The sequence below is a fragment of the Hemiscyllium ocellatum genome, chromosome 15 (assembly GCF_020745735.1).
Source record: "Hemiscyllium ocellatum isolate sHemOce1 chromosome 15, sHemOce1.pat.X.cur, whole genome shotgun sequence".
NCBI lineage: Eukaryota > Metazoa > Chordata > Chondrichthyes > Orectolobiformes > Hemiscylliidae > Hemiscyllium > Hemiscyllium ocellatum.
The window spans coordinates 17902631-17921210 of NC_083415.1; the positions used below are offsets into that span (position 1 = coordinate 17902631).

The 18580-nt window shown below is 38.7% G+C and overlaps 1 protein-coding gene across 1 annotated transcript in view; it reads left to right on the forward strand.

Moving 5' to 3' along the window:
* The window catches only part of ctnnbl1 (catenin, beta like 1), a 177624-nt gene that overhangs the window by 56375 nt on the left and 102669 nt on the right, over positions 1–18580 (forward strand). The window contains exons 6-8 of the mRNA XM_060836293.1: positions 1079–1172; positions 8186–8277; positions 13206–13278. Of these exons, the coding sequence (XP_060692276.1) occupies positions 1079–1172; positions 8186–8277; positions 13206–13278 (259 nt within the window). The remainder of the gene's footprint in view (positions 1–1078; positions 1173–8185; positions 8278–13205; positions 13279–18580) is intronic.

Here is an 18580-nt window from a genome sequence, read left to right on the forward strand (position 1 = left end):
TATAACGTATTCCAGAACAGCTTACAAGCACCTGAAGAGGGCACAGCATAAAGTGAAGCAGGTGGCTGATAAAAACTCTGAAATTTGGACATTTTCAGTATCAGTATTGTTACCAGTGGTAGGAGATCCTCAGCCAGAAGAAGAAAAATATAGGCTGGTGCCGGATTAATTTCCCCAGGGCCAGTGGGAGAGCAGCAGGAGGTAACTCAGGAAGTTAAGGCAAGGTTGAGGAGGGTAATAATGTTTGGGGCCACCTGAGGGTCTCTGCCCAGGAGCCAGGCCCAGTATTGCTGCAGGGGCGGCTTGAGCAGGGATCGGCCCACCATCCCATACCGGTGATCCGCCAACTGCTTCAATTGCGCCTCCCTCAGTGGCTGCAGCAGCTGCACCATCACCTGACCCCAGCACCACTACCGAGTCGGCACCAGCCTACATCTGTCACCTTCCAGCTGAGGATCTCCGACCACTGGTAACAATACTAATATGTCATCCTCACAGGGAAATGTTTGACGTTTACAGTTTTTAATCTGCCACCTGCTTCATTCTATGCTGAGACCTCTTAAGATGTTTGTAAGCTCTCAGTTCAGAAAGCATTCTCTCTTTCTTAATCGTACAGCTCACGCCTTCAACTTCATAACAACAGGGTAGTTAGGAAGAAACCTTTCCCCTTGATAGAAGGATCAAGTGGGAATCTGAAACTCATTGCCTGTAAGGGTGAGAGAGGCCGAATCCCTCATAAGTGTTAAGTATTTAGGTCTGCACTTGCGATGCCAAGACGTAAATGGCTACAGGCCAAGTGCTGGAAAATAGGATTCAAATAGTTAGGTGGTTGCTTTTGACTGGCGTGGATGCCATGGGCCTATGAACCTTTCTCTGTGCATTAGATCACTATGACTCTGACACCGTGGTCAGTTTGATGGAGCTGATGGGAAGGAGTTTCAGGGTTTCTTTGTAAGTCAATCATGTCTATTAGCAAACATGTATACAATTTGTAAAAGTTACTCATTCAATTTTAAAAGGATTAGTAATCATGCTGAAGTGGTTTGTTATAATGTTGTCTGTTTTTGCCTTAATTTAGTTGGAAGGACAAGTGGTAGCACTCCTAGTCCAGAACCTGGAACGATTAGATGAGACTGTGAAAGAGGAGGCAGATGGTGTTCACAACACATTAGGTAAGTTATGCCTGAAATATACTTTCCCCTTTGAAGCCTCTTGAAATGAATACAATACGAAGGGTGATCTGATTTTCCTGAAGTTAAATTTCAGTTGTGTGCTTTTCCTACTTTAAATCAAAATCACACAGAAAATAATTCTAGAGAAGATGAATTTCAGTTACACAGATTAACCAATCAGCAAATCTGAAGCATTAATTTCATGTGGAAATGGCTATGTCTTTTACTTTGAGCGTTTAAAGTGCAGCCAATATTTACAAAATTGTATTGAAATGCTTTCTCAATTAATCAGATTACTGAACATCAGTTCTAAAACATGCCTTTTACGTTGCCACCTAGTTACTTGACAATAACAGTGGAAGTATATCAGAGCAGAAATTTGTATTTTATCCAGCACACTTTTTCTAACCCTTAAGCATTTTCCTTAAATCACTTAAGGAACTGTGTCTTAAATTTGGATGCATTTAGTTTGTAGGTTTGTTCGTTCAGCCATGCTAATGGTAAATTATTTTTGGTGTTTATAGAAATATTAGGAAAATGTCGATCATCTGGATTTGATCTCTGTTTCATTCCCACTCTGTGTTCTGTTGGGATCCATTATTAAGGTTAGGTAGTGTAAGAAACTTTATTGTTAGGTAGTGCTCACGTAAGGTAGTATTAGCAAGTCTGGAACTTGTTAGCTTCACTAGACAACAGTAAGCCATTATGTTACACTAAGAACAGACTGAAAAGCTGATGGCATAGCCTGAAGAGGCCCCAGGGAGGGTGAGAGATAACAGGACATTAGAGCCGTGTCTAGATGCATGTAGCTCAAACTGAGGTAATAGAACGTTATCAGGTGAGACCCAATCACATACGAAAATTCTGCTTTTTACCAAATAAGGATGTAACTCTGGAATGTGAGAGAACAAAAGGATAGACAAATTTAAAAAATAGGCAGAACGCCTTCTCCAGTGAGCTAGACACCTCACTGTACTGTGTACGATTCTCTCTCAATAAACCTGTTTATACTTTTAATCAGACCCGGTGTCTCTTTCCTCCAAACGAACACGGGGACAGAGGATCTGTCCCAACAGTTCTCATGTGTAACTGTTGTCGGTGTGTCTGTTTTTATGATTCCCAAACAATTTTGCAATCTCTGTTTTCTAACTTTTTCTGTGAAGATAGCCCCTACTATCATTTGTTGCTTCATTAATTTGCTCAATTTGTCACTGATTTATTAGCTGTCTTGATTCAAATTTGATACTAGCAGCAATTGAGGAGAGCATATCCTTAAAAATGTATGAGAATCAGATGCAGGCTGGAATAGCAAGATGGCAAGGGCTCCTTATGGGATTGGGAAGTGACTTGTGGCATATGTGCAAGCTGGTCAGGTCGAAATTTCAAATCAAGGTGGACTATTGAAGAAAATGCTGGAGCACCTCAACCTGTCTGGCAGCATCTGTGGAGGGAGAGGAACAGAGTTGACATTTTGAAGCTGATATGACTTTTTTTTTCGGAATGTTATTTCTTTGTTATTCAATATCTGCTATTACTCTATAGTAGACTGTGTATGTGCATACCATTTGAGTGTATTTGACACTCAAATTGTGAAATACTTTGCAAGCATTTTACTTTGTTCAAGCTGCTGTATAAATGAAAGTTGTAAAAATATGTATCACCTGATCTGACCATAATGTAATTGAATTCCGAATTATGGTGATACTGCAGCTTTAAAATCCTTCATTACATTAGCGAGCTTTCAGTTCTTGAGCCAATAATTCATAAACTCGGCACTGACCAAGCAATGATTTGAAATTGTGGACCCTGTGCAGCAGATAATTCTAAGATTTTTGATCATGACTGCTCCATTGAGTTGTTGCTCAAGAAGTCAGTGCAAAATCACTGCCAGTGAAAACGAGAACCAATCAGGAGGAACTAGTCAATCTGTGGATTTAATTGGTTTTTCTAAAATCCCATTAGTTTCAATCGGAAATGTGCTACCGAGTATGTTTACTTGTTTTATGTTGCTGTGGCTTATATCAGAAAAGAAGCAAAGCAATGTGCTTGTCAAGCCCAGTTAATCTTTTAGGATAGAAGACCCAGTTGTATTATAAAATGAACTCACCAGTGGGAATACTAATGGGGATACAACCTGGGGATGCTAATTGTCTGTGACACCAGTTCAGCTGTTTGCGCACTTCTATTACTTTTTTAATTTATTTCACTCTCAATACTTTACATCAAAATGCTTTACCTTCTTTGGCCTCATTTCAGTGAAGTGTGAAAAGCCTGCCCTCGCAGCATTTGTAATAAAAGCAATTCAAGCTGAAAGTAGCAACTGTTAGAAATTTCAAAAAAGCAAATACTTTGCAAACAAGACTTTGAAAATCCACTTGTAACTTATCATTTAGCCAATCTTTTGTTGTTTGTTTGAAGTAAGTCTTTCATCTGTTTGATATCTTCGTATTCCTGTCTCTCTCTTTTGTCTGTCACTTTCTTTCCTTTAACATGTCCGTTTGTCTCTTTATCTGTTCTCACTCATTTCTGTATTTCTTTCCCTTCGTATGCTGGGTGGTATGGTACAACATAATGAAGAAGGGAACTGCTGTCAGCTGCAGACTTCATTTAGAATGAGAGTTGTAGGGGAAAATGTGACCATCTTCCACTTGTGCCTTTGCCATTTTATGTTTTCTCTTCCTATCCTTTGCTCTACATCTGCCGCACTTTTGATTGCCGATTCCTCTTCTTTCAATAAATCACTCAATGTTTGTAACCTCCTGACACCCATGTTTCAGTCACTTATCTTGTCTTAACGTGTCTGTTTCCAAATGTGGTTATTGAGATGCTAGAGGCCCTCAATCTTTAAGCAGTATTCTTTGTCCTTCCTTGCCTTTTCAAAGTTAATTGAAATAAACAAAATATTCCATCAATATAATTGACTGGATGGTACTGATGCATCCTAAGAAATTAGATACATTGCTCATGCTTAGACTGCTGATGTATTCAAAATCAGAACTCTGGGCAAAACATTCAAATCCATTACCAGGCTTTTGGAAAAGGTTGAAGCCTTCAGTAAATAGTTTAATCAAATCATTAATGGACAATTGAAGTTTAACCATGATAATGTGAAATATATAAGGTTTTTGATTTCCTTGAACATCTTGAAAGATTGCATTGACTGAGAAAAAAATGAGAACAAAAGGTAGACTTGTGAGTAATTTGTAATTGTAACCAGGTGTTAAGAATTATGGGTAAAATGTTTTATGCAGTAAACTTGCAGCAATTGAAGCATATTATGCTGTGTGACATTCTTAGCATTAAAAGTTCCTGCCTTCATGTAATCTAAAGAAAGCTGAGACAAACACTAATGGTGCAGATTGATTTGTCAGTGTTTTTTCTCCTCTGCTTGTTCCCTTTTTCAGACAGCCAAGCTGATATTCAGAAATCAGACGTGAATGTATGAACTGTCAGTGCATCTGTAGCATAGTGAATTATCTATGACTATAAATGTATCTTGCTTTCAGTTGGTTTGTAGATTTTGAGGAATTTTTTTATGGATAGTAAATGTGGAAGCTATATTGCCTTTAAACTGAAAATAACAATTTCTTTTTCACGTGAGTCTTCCAAATTATCATTAATTATATATATTTTATATTTTTTCATTATTGTTTCATATTGAGAACATGAATCTGACCTTGTCTGGTTTCTTAGTGAATTGTGTTCAGTTACTCACAACAATGTGTTAATAATACATTTAAAAGGCTGTTAATAAACAATACATTTATGCATCCTTGTGATTCAGTAAATAAACATATATGTCAGTGTTCAGCAACTAAATGTTAGGCATGACTCAAATCTCTTATTTATGGAGAAGAGTATTGCCAGTTTTGTACAGGAAAAGCCAAGAACACTTTTTTAATAGTTGTGGTCCACTCAACATATGCATTACTTGTTTGCACAATGTCTGTTAATTGTGTAGATGAGAAGTTGCAATAGGTTAATTCTATTCTAACTTTCGCCATCTATTTTAGGTACACGGACTTGTAAAAGTTTGTAAAACTCAAAAGTGCTTCCAGACTGATTTACTTTTGGAGACGGATGTAAGAAGAAAGTATAGAACTATAGACACTACAGTGTCTACAATTGAGATTGCTTAAAAAGTATAACTCCTTCTGACATTCAAAATAGGAAATATATTTAATGATATTCTGCTCGTCACCAATGTTTAAATTTGATACCTCTAGTTTATTGCTAAAATGGATTTCTTTCTTTACACAGCTGGTAAGACTGGATCATTCTTTGCATTTTGCCAGCTTTCTATGTTATAAGTGCACAGTGCATTAATGAAAAATCAATAGCCTAAAACTTGCCTAATTAAAATAATTTCTTATGTGCCAGTCCTTCCCTGTCAGTCTGCACAGATGCAAGCCCATCTGTGTGCACATTTAGCACAGGGAATGAAGCGTGGATTCTATATCGCACACTCTCTTATAATACATTAAATTGATCCAAATAGCTTGGCTTGGATGTTTGTGATGTTGGTTATTGAGTTTTTTTTAAAGCTTATTGCTGTGATGTGAGAGTGATGGTGATGTTTTTGATGCTAAAGATAAACAATTAAATGTTTATGGAGGTTTGAGAAATAGACCAGACAAACGGCCTGGTGAGTATAAAAGCATGTTGAGAAAAAAATCTAGATCAGGATAAAACTGCTTGGGGATGAAGTGTGCTGCATATCTGGATTTTGAAAAGAAATTTGAAGTATTTTGCAAAAGTACTTGCAACAAGATTTAGTTGAGGGGCAGGAAAGAATGGGCTATGATTAGTGAGTATTGCCCAGATAGGAGAATGGTTTGGAATATTGTAGTCGAGGGACAGCGCTGACCAAATCTTTACTTTAAATATGGTTAGTTTGGATTTGGGCATGAATGAAAATGTATTGATAACAGAAAAGCAAAGGTTTGCAAAAGTAAAATATTCTGTTAGAAAAGGAGTTTAGCAACATCGAGATGAAGGTAGCAGATATAGTTTAATGTGAAATATAAAGATTGTGAATATTAGGAGAACCATTTAATTTATATAGATGTTTAGATTGTATTTTTTTAAGATGTCTTTGGATTGTTTATAAAAAGCATTCAGGTGAGTGTTTCAAGAAAAGAAATGTTAAAGAATGGCAGAACTTAGTAGAAAGATGTCAAAGGATACGGTAGAACGAAGAGAAATTAGGGTTCAAATACATCCATGAAAGTCTGAACAGAGATTAACAAACGTGAAAGAAGGCACCTACATGGAATAATCAAGGATGGGTGAGCATGAAATTGTTAAAAGTTATTAATTTTTGGCCTTTGGACGTCATGAAGCAACCAATTTCATACGTGCTTATGAAGTCATTAGATAGACCAGTGGCACTTTGAGTTTTTAATAGAACACAGAGAACAACAAGGCTGAGATTTACGTAAATTTGTATGAGGCTATACATGTTTTGGATGCCCCTTTGTGGAAAGAACTTGATTCTGTGTGCTTGATATCATAATCTCAGAATTGCTACAGCACAAAAGGAATTCATTCAGCCCATCTTTTTTAGCTGACTCTTCCAGTGAGAAATTCACCCAGTGCTGTTTCCATGTAAACATGCACTTTCTTGTTCTTCAAATAATCCAATTCCCTCTGAATAGCTCAATTGATCCTGGCTTCACCAGACCCTTGGAGTACATTCTAAATCTTAACTGTTTGCTGTGAGAACCAGTCCCTCCTCATGTTTCCATTGCTGTTTTTGACAATTACCTTAAATCTATGCCCTCTCGTTTTTGATCCTTCCGTGAGTGGGAATCGTTTCGTCCTATCTATTCTGTCCAAACTGCAAATGATATTGAATACCTATACAAAATCTCCCCTCAATCTTCTCTGAGGAAAGCAGCCCCATCTTATTCAATTTATATATCTCAAACTCCTTATCTGTGGATCCATTCTATTAAACCTTTCTGTACTGCCTCTAATATCTTCACATCTTTTCCTAAATTAAGGCATCAACAACTGGACCTAATACTTCAGTTGAGGATGAGGCAGTTTTTTTTTAAAAATTCACCAGGGATGATAAAATAGAATCGTAAGGAAAAGCTTGAACTCTGAATGCTCATTCTGTGTGATCCATCTGGCTAACAGGATATTGAGTAAATGGTCTTAATCTATCATCATCCATCAAGATTTTGTTTTGAACAAAACTACTTTCTCTTGGTAGAGAGTCAGTGAAGCTGAAGGTTTGGAGAATGTTTATTGAAGCTGAACCATTGAATATGGTTCTTTTGCTATAGGAAATAGTTGTGACAGAGCCCATTTTACCTTTTTCAAGGATAATACAGATACATGTTTGAATCAAAGAAGGATGCAGTACAGTGATTTAGGTTTGAAATTTCTGAAGCTTGAGTCAAGACAGGCACAATAAGGTATTTACATATTTTTGATTGCAAAGTTGTGTTAGAGGGCTCCCTCACCTCTTCCTGCTTGTACCCTGCAATCCTGTTACTGCACCTCCTATTGGTGAAAAGCAATAATTTTTAATTTGGGAACAGGGAGGTGGCTAGGAATTGAAATACAGTTCAATCACCAGATTTAGGTTTATAGAACTTTTGATTCTCTTATATTTGCTGGATGTTAAACTTGGGTCGTTGTCTTTTGTCAGCTGTCACGTTGACATGACAGTAAAACCGTAGATTTGTGAAGAAATTGCTTCTGATCAACTGAACCCTCATCTGGAGGTTTCCTGGATTTGCTATAAAAAAGTGGACACTATTCAAGTGTTGGCAAGTAATGTTTTAAAATGCATTTGTTTACAAATAAGATTGACTTAAATGATTAATTTCAACTTAATAAACAAAGAGTGGAGGAATGCATCATTTCAATGTTCTGCGTGAAAGCTGTAGACTCATTTCCCCAAGAGCTCAGCTATTTGCAGTAGGTCAGCAAAAGGCTTGTTGTCGGTTTTAATTTACTTCTGAATTATGCATTCACTATGCCTTCTCTTTCTCTTTCAGCTATTATTGAGAACTTAGCAGAATTTCGTCCTGAAATGTGTACTGAAGCAGCTCAGCAAGGTCTTTTGCAGTGGATGTTGAAGCGGATAAAGGTAGTACTTGATTAGAACCCAATTTCCCTCTCTTCCCCTCATTTTAACCAATCGTCTTAACAGTTGTCTTTCTCAGTGTTCTCTCTTCTTTGAATTGTTGTCTCTCTTTGAATTGTGCTCTCTCTGTCTCTTTGAAACTCTGTCACTTCTAAATCTGTTGTCATCACCACATCCTGTTCTCACTAAAAACCTTTGACCCTCCTGTCCTATTAGCAGTCTCCCTTTCTTCTCCAAAGCTTTTGTCACCTCCCAAATCTGTTCCCTCCTTTCCTTTGACTCCATGTATGAATCAAACAAATCGATCCTGAAACTGTGCATCGAGTTCACAAATTGCATGAGACTGATAACAGTAAATGTTTCCTCAAATCCTTCTTAACAAATCCTCCTGTCTTCAGCTCTGTCATAGTTAACCATTCTGCCATCTTCCAACACCCTTTCACTGTCAATCCAGTTGCCTTAATGAGAGATTTATTCATGCAATGCAACACTAACATGTCTGCTTCCTCCATTGAGTCTTGCACCAACCCTCCGAACAACATCCCACCCACATTTTAAATTTCACCATTTGCCATGGAAGCATTCTAACATGGGTCCCCAGATCATGTACTGGGTCTTTTAATTAATACCACTAGGCCATCACCTCCCCATTTTAAGGAAGCTGCTTACTCTAATTAATCTGCATGGAATCACCACTTTTTCAGTGAGCTCAGTGTTTTGTTCCCAAACCTAAAACCAGTCGTAATTTCATTTCTCTGACTATACTTTGATCCTTATAACTGAGTGATTCTAAATAGTTTTTTTAAAAACCAACATATTCTACCTTCTGTTGAAGTATAACCACTGTCCAGTATGCCACAGTTAAATGAAGTCTCATCCAGTACACTTATCACTGGTCTAAAAGCTCCTTGTGAACAGCACAAAGTCCCTCAGACTGATCAATCTCATCACTTGCAACTTCGGAACTTTCCATGTCATGTGTTACTTCAGAATCCCTGTTGTTCCACTTTGGACACATCACTATATTCTTAATCACATCTGAAACAGTTGTTAACTGTTCCCTGGGCATTCGTGGGGTTAATGTGTCTATTATTATTAAACCAGTCAGATCTAATGTGATTGTCTTATCCTCATTTGCTTTGCCTGGAATTCCTCTGCTGTTCTGACATCTGCATTCCTTATCCACTTGTGAAAGATGGTGATCACTGATCCTCCAACTCCTGTGCAATCACTGAAGTCTCCTTATTGCCTCTCACGCTGTTGGTGATGATTACTTCACCAAGATTTTTGAAGTCATAAGAGGTCTGATCCAAAAGCGCGTTTCTTTTTCAGAATTTTACTCCAGCTAAGACTGGGCTGATCCATATGCAACATGGATTATGGTACTTCCAAATTAAGTTTGCAATCTTGTTCACAAAGGCCATGATGGTGTATTTCTGTATGAAACAATGGTTTGTATTTCTAAATTATCAAAGCCTGACTCTGCCTTTTAAGTTTATCTATGAGAAGCAATGAGATATCCAAACCAACATCATTGTTCACCTGATGGGCACAACACACTGCAGCACACCAGAACTGCAAAAAGAAGAAGAACACCTATACAACATATTCGCCAAAAACTGATACCCGCGCAATTTATTCAACAGATGCCTCAGGGAAAGACAAAGGAACAAGGACATGCCGCAACCCAGAAGACTAGCCACACTACCATACATCAGGAGCATATCCGAACTGACAGCCAGACTACTGCGACCACTAGGACTCATAACAGCACACAAACCAACAGCCACTCTCAGACAACAACTCACCAGAACGAAGGACCCGATACCCAGCATGAGCAAAACCAATGTAGTGTACAAAATCCCATGCAAGGGCTGCACAAAACACTACATAGGACAAACAGGAAGACAGCTAACGATCCGCATCCATGAACACCAACTAGCCACGAAACGACACGACCAGCTATCCTTAGTAGCCACACACGCAGATGACAAGCTACATGAATTTGACTGGGACAACACTACTATTATAGGGCAAGCCAAACAGAGAACAGCCAGGGAATTCCTAGAGACATGGCACTCATCCACACATTCAATCAATAAGCACATCGATCTGGACCCAATGTACCGAACACTGCAGCGGACAGCTGGAACTGACAACCGGAAGCGGCAGATTCAAACCACTACAAATGCTAGAGGAAAGATCACAGGAGCGCTTCACAGGAGGCTCCCAAGCACTCAGGATGTCACCTAGACGGGACAAAACGTTTGCAACAAAAATTCCCAGCTCGGCGAACAGAACCACAACAACGGGCATCAAGTTTTTGAAAACATTTGTCAGATATGACCTTGGCGTTGTCACTTTGTGGTTTTTCTTTTCAGTAATATCCATGTATCCACTTTTTATTTTTCCACTGATTTGAGAATGTTGGTGGGTAATCATATTTTGGAATTTTGTACTGGTCTTCAGCCACTTTTTCCCATTAAATTAACAAAATTTTGATCTGTCTGGGGAAATACTCTTTACTCATCTGACGATGAGATTAGAAACTTTCTCTGCAATCAATTTATTAAGGTAGCTATCAGTTAAAGAATGAAACTAGATTTTTTGTGATCATATGTAACGCTGAATTCTGCAAATAAACAGATGTCTGTTTCCTACCATCTACAGTATTTAGCAATAAACCCTTTTCACAAATGCTTTAGGTACATTAGTCCACCCCCCAAATCCACAGGGGTTGTATTTCAAGACCTACTGTAGATAATAGCAAACCCATTCATTTAAATGGGAAATTTACTTCCCTGGCAGCTTTCTGGTTCTTGGTTCTGGAATGTTCCATGTAATTTTTTAGGCCATGGCAAACCACGGAAACCGATTCCACGGATATAGCAGTCACCCTGTGCTTAAATAATCAATGCTTTTCATTTTGTATCGTAGCAAAATAGTCAACATGTCATGAACATATTTCTTCCTTCTTGCAAAAAGCATAATTTATTTTCTTAAGTCAACTGTTGTTTCCTACTTCTGGTTTGTTTTCACTTAATTTAAGTAGCAAAGTGAAAGATGATTTGACATTGACCTATTTTCATAATTTGGTCAGTGATTTGTAAAGTTATTTAATAAGGATCAAGTTTTAATAAAGAGCTGAAGGAAATATATTGATCCCTTTATGTAACACATTTTGGGTGATTGTCTGTAATTATTCACGTTGATGAACATTTCTGTAGAGTTGAGACAGAGCAATTCCAAAGATATGTCACCTTGTGTGACAGTTCAAAGGCAGAAGTTGGTCCTTTACTTATCAGGGAACGGAAAACAGCTCACAAACTGAAGGCAAAAAATGAAAACAATGTCTGTGGAACATGTTATCCAGCAGTGCTATTTTCTAAAGATAATTATTTTTTTTAAAAACATCATAAATGCTGCTTGGTAACTGCTATAGCCAGACTGTATAAAAACTAACAAGCAAGCCCTTTGCATTGGCCATTGTAGTATTAACTGATATGCAACAAATATTTACATTGTCTACTAATTTGTGCATGTCGGATTAAAAATAGCTTTAGGATCTGTAAAACCTTGTGCAGACTTAAGAAGGATAGTAAAGTGGTTAAACATGAGATTCAGTTTCTGTTAGAAGAAAAAGTTAAATAACTCATTGATCTGTACATTTATGAAACGTTTTGCAGGCATCTTTTCCAAGTGACACTGAAAACTGTTCGGCTCCTATTGCGATTACAAGAGCAAAGTAAGGCAGAAGCTTGAAATCTAAAATAAAAGCAGAAAATGCTGTAAATACTCATGTAGAAAACAAGCCACCAGGATACATGAACATAACTAGCCACAAAACAGTGTGACCCTCTGTCACTTAGTATCCTTACATACAGATGAGGAAGGACACCACTTTGACTGGGACAACACATTCATCCTCAGACAAGCCAAACAGAGACATGCACGAGAATTCCTAGAAGCATAGCATTCCAACTGGAACTCTATCAACAAACACATTGCGTTAGACCCCATGTACCAACCCCTGAGAAAAAGAACCAGAAGTGACATCAGCACAGGAAATTACATCACCGACCCAAAGAATGGCAAACATATAAAAAGAAAGCAGGAATTATCAGCAGTGCTTTGCCAGGAGGCCCACTGAAGATGTTACCTGGTAGGGTGACGAAACTTCTGGAAATGAACCGTCCAGCTCAGCGAGCAAGCCTACATCCAGAACCTCAACCTGTGCTACAAATCTTCTCAAAACTTGTTTTCCTTTTGCTCTTCAACTGTTAAGCTTTTAGATTTGCCTTTGCTGTCCACTCCCATTGCAATTTGAACTGAGACGTTCTTAATTTCATGCAATTTGATTTGAATCTTGCTGTTATACTGAGTCCAGAATGCCACTCTGTGGAAATCTTTAGGTATTTGACTTTTTCAGAGAAAAGATCAAAGCCATCCAATTATTTGGGTTAAATTGGCATCTAACAATACACAGAGAGAAGGCTGTTTCTATTTGAACTTTTAAATGTGCACAGTTGGAAGCCTAGTATCAATTAAGATGGCATGGTGCTCCAATTGTTGGCTCTGCTGCCTCGCAGCACCAGAGATCTGATTTCAATTCCAGGTTTGGGTGGTTGTATGATGTTTACAATACACCCGTGTCCACATGGTTTCCCCATGGTGCTCAGATTCCTTCTGCAGTCCAAAGATGTACAGGTTAGCTGGATTACCCATGGTAAGTACAAGGTTATAGGATAGGGTGAGGAAGCTGAATCTGGGTGGAATGATCTTCAGCGGATCGGTGCAGACTCCATCTTTCCACACTGTGGGGATTTTTTAAGATTGATGTTTTTTAGAATCTGTGCTCAGTTGAATATGATAATTTGATGTAATTCTTGCAGTGTTCTGACATGTTGTAACCAATTCTATTTTTAAAACAGGCCAAGATACCTTTTGATGCCAACAAGCTTTACTGTAGTGAAATTCTCGCCATTTTACTCCAGAATAATGACGGTGGGTTTATTTTCTGTGATTATTTTTGAGATCGAAGAACATGAAATTGGTAAAAAATGAACAGATTGTGAATATTTTCCTCATCCAAACCCCGTAATGGTTCTGTCCATCTGGTAGCTTTATCTTTACATCTGTTAGTCTGTTTACGATTCTGCTGTCAGTGTTTCTCAAGGACTAGCTTTCATTTAATGTTGCTTGATAAACTGGAACATCATCTGTGTTACATTTAAATAATATGTGTAGTAGGAATCCTGATGTCAATTGAGAGTTATTTTTTCGGATCTGTGCTGCAGATAGTCATCAGAATCACATGCTGTCATTGCTCTGTTTCCCAGTGGTTTTGGCTTAATAATCGTGAAGATGGCTTGCAACTGACAAAGTTTAGAATTACCTCCACCTTTTTGCTCCTCAGGTGAACATCAGTCAGCTGTGTATTTATAGATAGAAATTGGTACACATTTTGGTTGATGCTATTTTCAAATGCGTCTAAAAACTGACCACCATCCAAGGACCACCTACATGTAGTTTCTGGACTGGAGTTTCTGCTCCCTGTTAGTGTACATGATGTTTTGCCCATTCCTGTTGCCATAGATCATGCTTACATCTCGCTTGATCACACTTTACACTTTGTTAAAAATGTGATAATAGCAAAGGAAGGGTCCAGCTGGTTGACTTCATTCAACTGCTTTTGCATGTACCCAGAGACGAGGAAAATCTGAGATGTCTAGGCTGTTTGACAGATGCACCAGGTGGCTGGTCCAGGCTGTTTCTCTGTTTTCACCTTTTTTACTGCATAATACATTACTGTGGTGCCATTTTCCCTAAAAATACTAAAATATGGTAACTCTCATCTTTATGGCCACAATAGACTTTGTTTTACCTTTCCAACATCTGTTCCTCCACTATCGAGTCATCATGCGAAGGAATGGGTCAGACATGAAGATGAGCAGCTTTCGATCTAATAAAGGATTTAGACTTTAGATCTGCCTCCTTTTAGTTAAAGAGGCATTGGTAGGATTAATGTGATAAATGAGGTGAAAGTTGGCTCTTGAGTGTTAAACTTTGCCATCACCTTTGAGTAAGATTATGAAAAGTGAATAGGAAATTGTAGCTATGCTCAATTCATAACCATCCAGCTACACAGATGGTTGATCCTAGGTTGATGTCAAATCTCATTAAGGGTAAGACGATGCTGAAAAGCCTAATTTTGTAAGACATTATATAAAGTTTCATGGTTATTCTGAATTTCTGCATTTTTCACTTATTTGACTTCTCAGTTGGTATCCTCCCCAAATGCGTGGTTATCTGTTTTACAATCTGATGTCAGTAGATGTTAACTTGACCCTTTATAAATTCATATTCTGAGATAGTTTTTCCTCACTTGCTGTAATTGACCCACACTGATCTATAATGTGCAATGTGCATGCTTAATATTTTGCCTGCCAAGAAGAGAAATTTTGAAAAGATTTTATCTATTTTTTTGCTTTAGTTGCTTGGAGAACAATGTCTAACTTTTGGATGACCATCCAGCTGACTCGTTCAATCAAAACACTTATATTCATTTCCCCTCTGTAGAATTGAGAGGGAGAATATAGAATCTCAGTGCAGAATGAAGGCACTTGACATGGCTAGTTCTTTCGTAAAGCTGCACAAATAGTAATATTATTCAGCTAAAATAAGGCACATATGCCTTAACTTTGAAAGAGATCTTCAGTTTTGAGAGACAGCATTATTTCAAATTTCAGCAAGTTGCATGGATGCTGGAAATTGAATCTGGAATCATGTCTATTGTCATTTAATAACCATAAGACATGGGAGAACAAGTAAGCCTTTCAATTCGGTGAGTTTGCGCCACAATTCCATGAGAACATGGCTGATCTGATAACCCTCATATTTCTCTCTTTTCTCTATAACTCTCTATTCTCTTGCTGATTAAAAATCTACTTCAGCCAAGAATAGGCTTAATGAATTAGCCTCTACAGTGCTGTGTCGTAAAGAATTACACAAATTCCTACCCTCTGAAAGAAGAAATTCCTCATCCGTGTCTTAAATGGTCGACCCTTGATTCTGAGATTATGCCCTCTGATTCTAAATGCTTCCTATTACCCGAACTTGTAAACTAGCTTTTTGTGATTCGTGCACTAGGACCCCCAAATCCCTGTGGTGCAGCCTTGTGTAGTTTTTCTCTCCATTTGAATAATATTCAGCTCACCATTCTTCCTGCCTCACATTTACCACAATCTGCTAAATTTTTGCCACTCTTGACCAGTCTCTTTCCCTCTTATGAACATATATGTCATCCTCACAAGTCATTTCCCAAATGTTTTGTATGACACTTGCAAACATAGCAATTGTACATTCGCTTCTGTCATTCAAGACGTGAATATATTTTGTAAATATTTGCAGCCCCAGCACTCCACTAATTATTCCACTGGAAATGCCCCTTGCAGCCCAATTCTCTCTTTGGTAAATTCATCAATGCTGCTATTTCACCCCCAACACAATGAGTCCTTATCTTTTTAAGATGCTTGTGCAGTGCGTTATCAATTCCTTTTTTGAAATTAAAATATAATAGATTTACTGGTTCCATTTTATCTATTCTGCTTTTACCTCAAAGAATCTTATCAAATCGAATGGATCAGTTGGGGAGACAGAGGCAATGAGGAATTTACAAGAGCAGGGGATGTGATGGATGGCAGCTTGAGGAAGGGGAAAAAGTTGCAGATACAGTCACATAGATGGGTTAACTCCAGGAAAGGTAAGAGAGGTAGGCAGATAGTTTAGGAGTCTTCTGTAGCTATCCCCATTTCAAACAAGTATGCTGTTTTCAAAAATGTAGGGGGTGATGGATTCTCAGGGGAACATAGCGCGAACAGCCAAGTTTCTGGTATTGAGACTGGCCCCAATGCAGTGAGGAGTACGTCAGGTTCCAAGTGGTCGATTGTGTTAGGGGACTCTCTAGTCCGAGGTACAGACAAAAGTTTCAGTGGCCAGCAGCGAAAAATCAGAATGGTGTGTTGCTTCCCTGGTGCTTGGATCAAGGATGTCTCGGCGAGGGTGCAGAATGTTCTCAACGGCGAGAGGGGCCAGAAGGGCGTCATTGTACACGTTGGAACCAACAACATAGGAAAGGAAAATGTTGAGATTCTGAAGGGAGATTACAGAGAGTTAATTAGGAATTTAAAAAGGAGGTCCTCAAGAGTAGTAATACCTGGATTACTCGCGGTGCTGTGAGCTATGAGGGCAAGAATAGGAGGATAGAGTAGATGAATGCATGGTTGAAGAACTGGTGTACTGGAGAAGGATTCACATTTTTGAAGCATTGGTAGCTCTTTTGTGGTAGAAGTGACCAGTACAAGAATCTAAATTGGAAGGTGACTGATATACTGGCAGTGAAATATGCTAGAGGTGATTGGGAGGATTTAAACTAGTAAGGTGGGGTGGGGTGGTACCCAGGAAGAGAGTGAGGAAAGAGATCAATCTGAGACTGGTACGGTTGAGAACAAAGGCGAGTCAAACAGGCAGGGACAAAGCAGAGAATATTTATTTCAATGCAAGGGGCCTAACAGGGAAGGCAGATGAACTCAGGGCATGGTTAGGAACATAGGACTGGGATATCATAGCAGTTGCAGAAACATGGCTCAGGGATGGACAGGACTGGCAGCTTAATGTTCCAGGATACAAATGCTACAGGAAGGACAGAAAGGGAGGCAAGAGAGGAGGGGGAGTGGCGTTTTTGATTAGGGATAGCATTACAGCTGTACTGAGGGAGGATATTTCCAGAAATACATGCAGGGAAGTTATTTGGGTGGACTTGAGAAATAAGAAAGGGATGATCATCTGATTGGGATTGTATTATAGACCCCGAAATACTCAGAGGAAAATTGAGAAACAAATTTGTAAAGAGATCTCCGTTATTGGCAAGAGTAATAGGATGGTTATTGTAAGGGATTTTAACTTTCCAAAAATAGATTGGGGTTGCCATAGTGTTAAGTGTTTAGATAGAGAGGAATCTGTTAAGTGTGTACAAGAAAATTGTCTGATTCAGTATGTAGATGTACCTACTATGGAAGGTGCAAAACTTGACCTACTCTTGGGAAATAAGGCATGGCAGGTGATTGAGATGTCAGTGGGGGAGCACTTTGGGGCCAGCAATCATAATTCTATTAATTTTAAAACAGTGATGGAAAAGGATAGACAAGATCTAAAGTTTAAGTTCTAAATTGGAAAAAGGCCAATTTTGAAAGTATAGGGAAAAACTTTCAAAAGCTGATTGGGGGGCTGATGTTTGCAGGTAAAGGGAAAGCTGGAAAATGGAAAGCCTTCAGAAATGAGATAATGCGAGTCAGTATATTCCTGTCAGGGTGAAAAGGCGGCTGGTAGGTATAAGAATGCTGGATGTCGAAAGAAATTGAAAGTTTGGTTAAGAAAAAGAAGGAAGCATATGTCAGGTTGGACAGGATAAAATGAGTGAAAGCTTGGAAGAGTATAAATGTAGTAGGAGTATACTTAAGAGAGAACTTAGGAGAGCAGAAAGGGGACTTGAGATAGCTTTGGCAAATAGAATTAAGGAGAGTCCAAAAGGTTTTTACAAATACATTAAGGAGAAAAGAGTAACTAGAGAGAGAATAAGGCCCCTCAAAGATGAGCAAGACAGCCTTTGTGTGGAGCTGCAGGAGGTGGGAGGAGATACTCAGAGTATTTTACGTCCGTATTTACTGTGGAAAAGGATATGGAAGATATAGAATGTATGGAAATAGATGGTGACTTCTTGAAAAATGTCCGTATTACAGAGGAGGAAGTGTTGGATACCTTGAAACGCATAAAAGTGAATAAATCCCCAGGACTTGATCAGGTGTACACTAGAACTTTGGGAAGCTAGGGAAATGATTGCTGGGCCTTTTGCTGAGATATTTGTATCATTGATTGTCACAAGTGAAGTGCTGGAAGACTGGAGGTTGGCTAACATGGTGCCACTGTTTAAGGAAGGTGATAAGGACAAGCCAGGGAACTATAGACTAGTGAGCCTGACCTCGGTGGTGGGCAAGTTGTTAGAGGGAATCCTGAGGGACACGATGTACATATGTTTGGAAAGGCAAGGACTGATTCGGGTTAGCCAACATGGCTTTGTGTGTGGAAAATCATTTCTCACAAACTCCATTGAGTTTTTTGAAGAAGTAACAAAGAGTACTGATGAGGGCCGGGCGGTAGATGTGATCTGTATGGACTTCAGCAAGGCATTAAAGGTTCCCCATGCGAGACTAGTTAGCAAGGTTAGGTCTCACGGAAAACAGGGAGAACT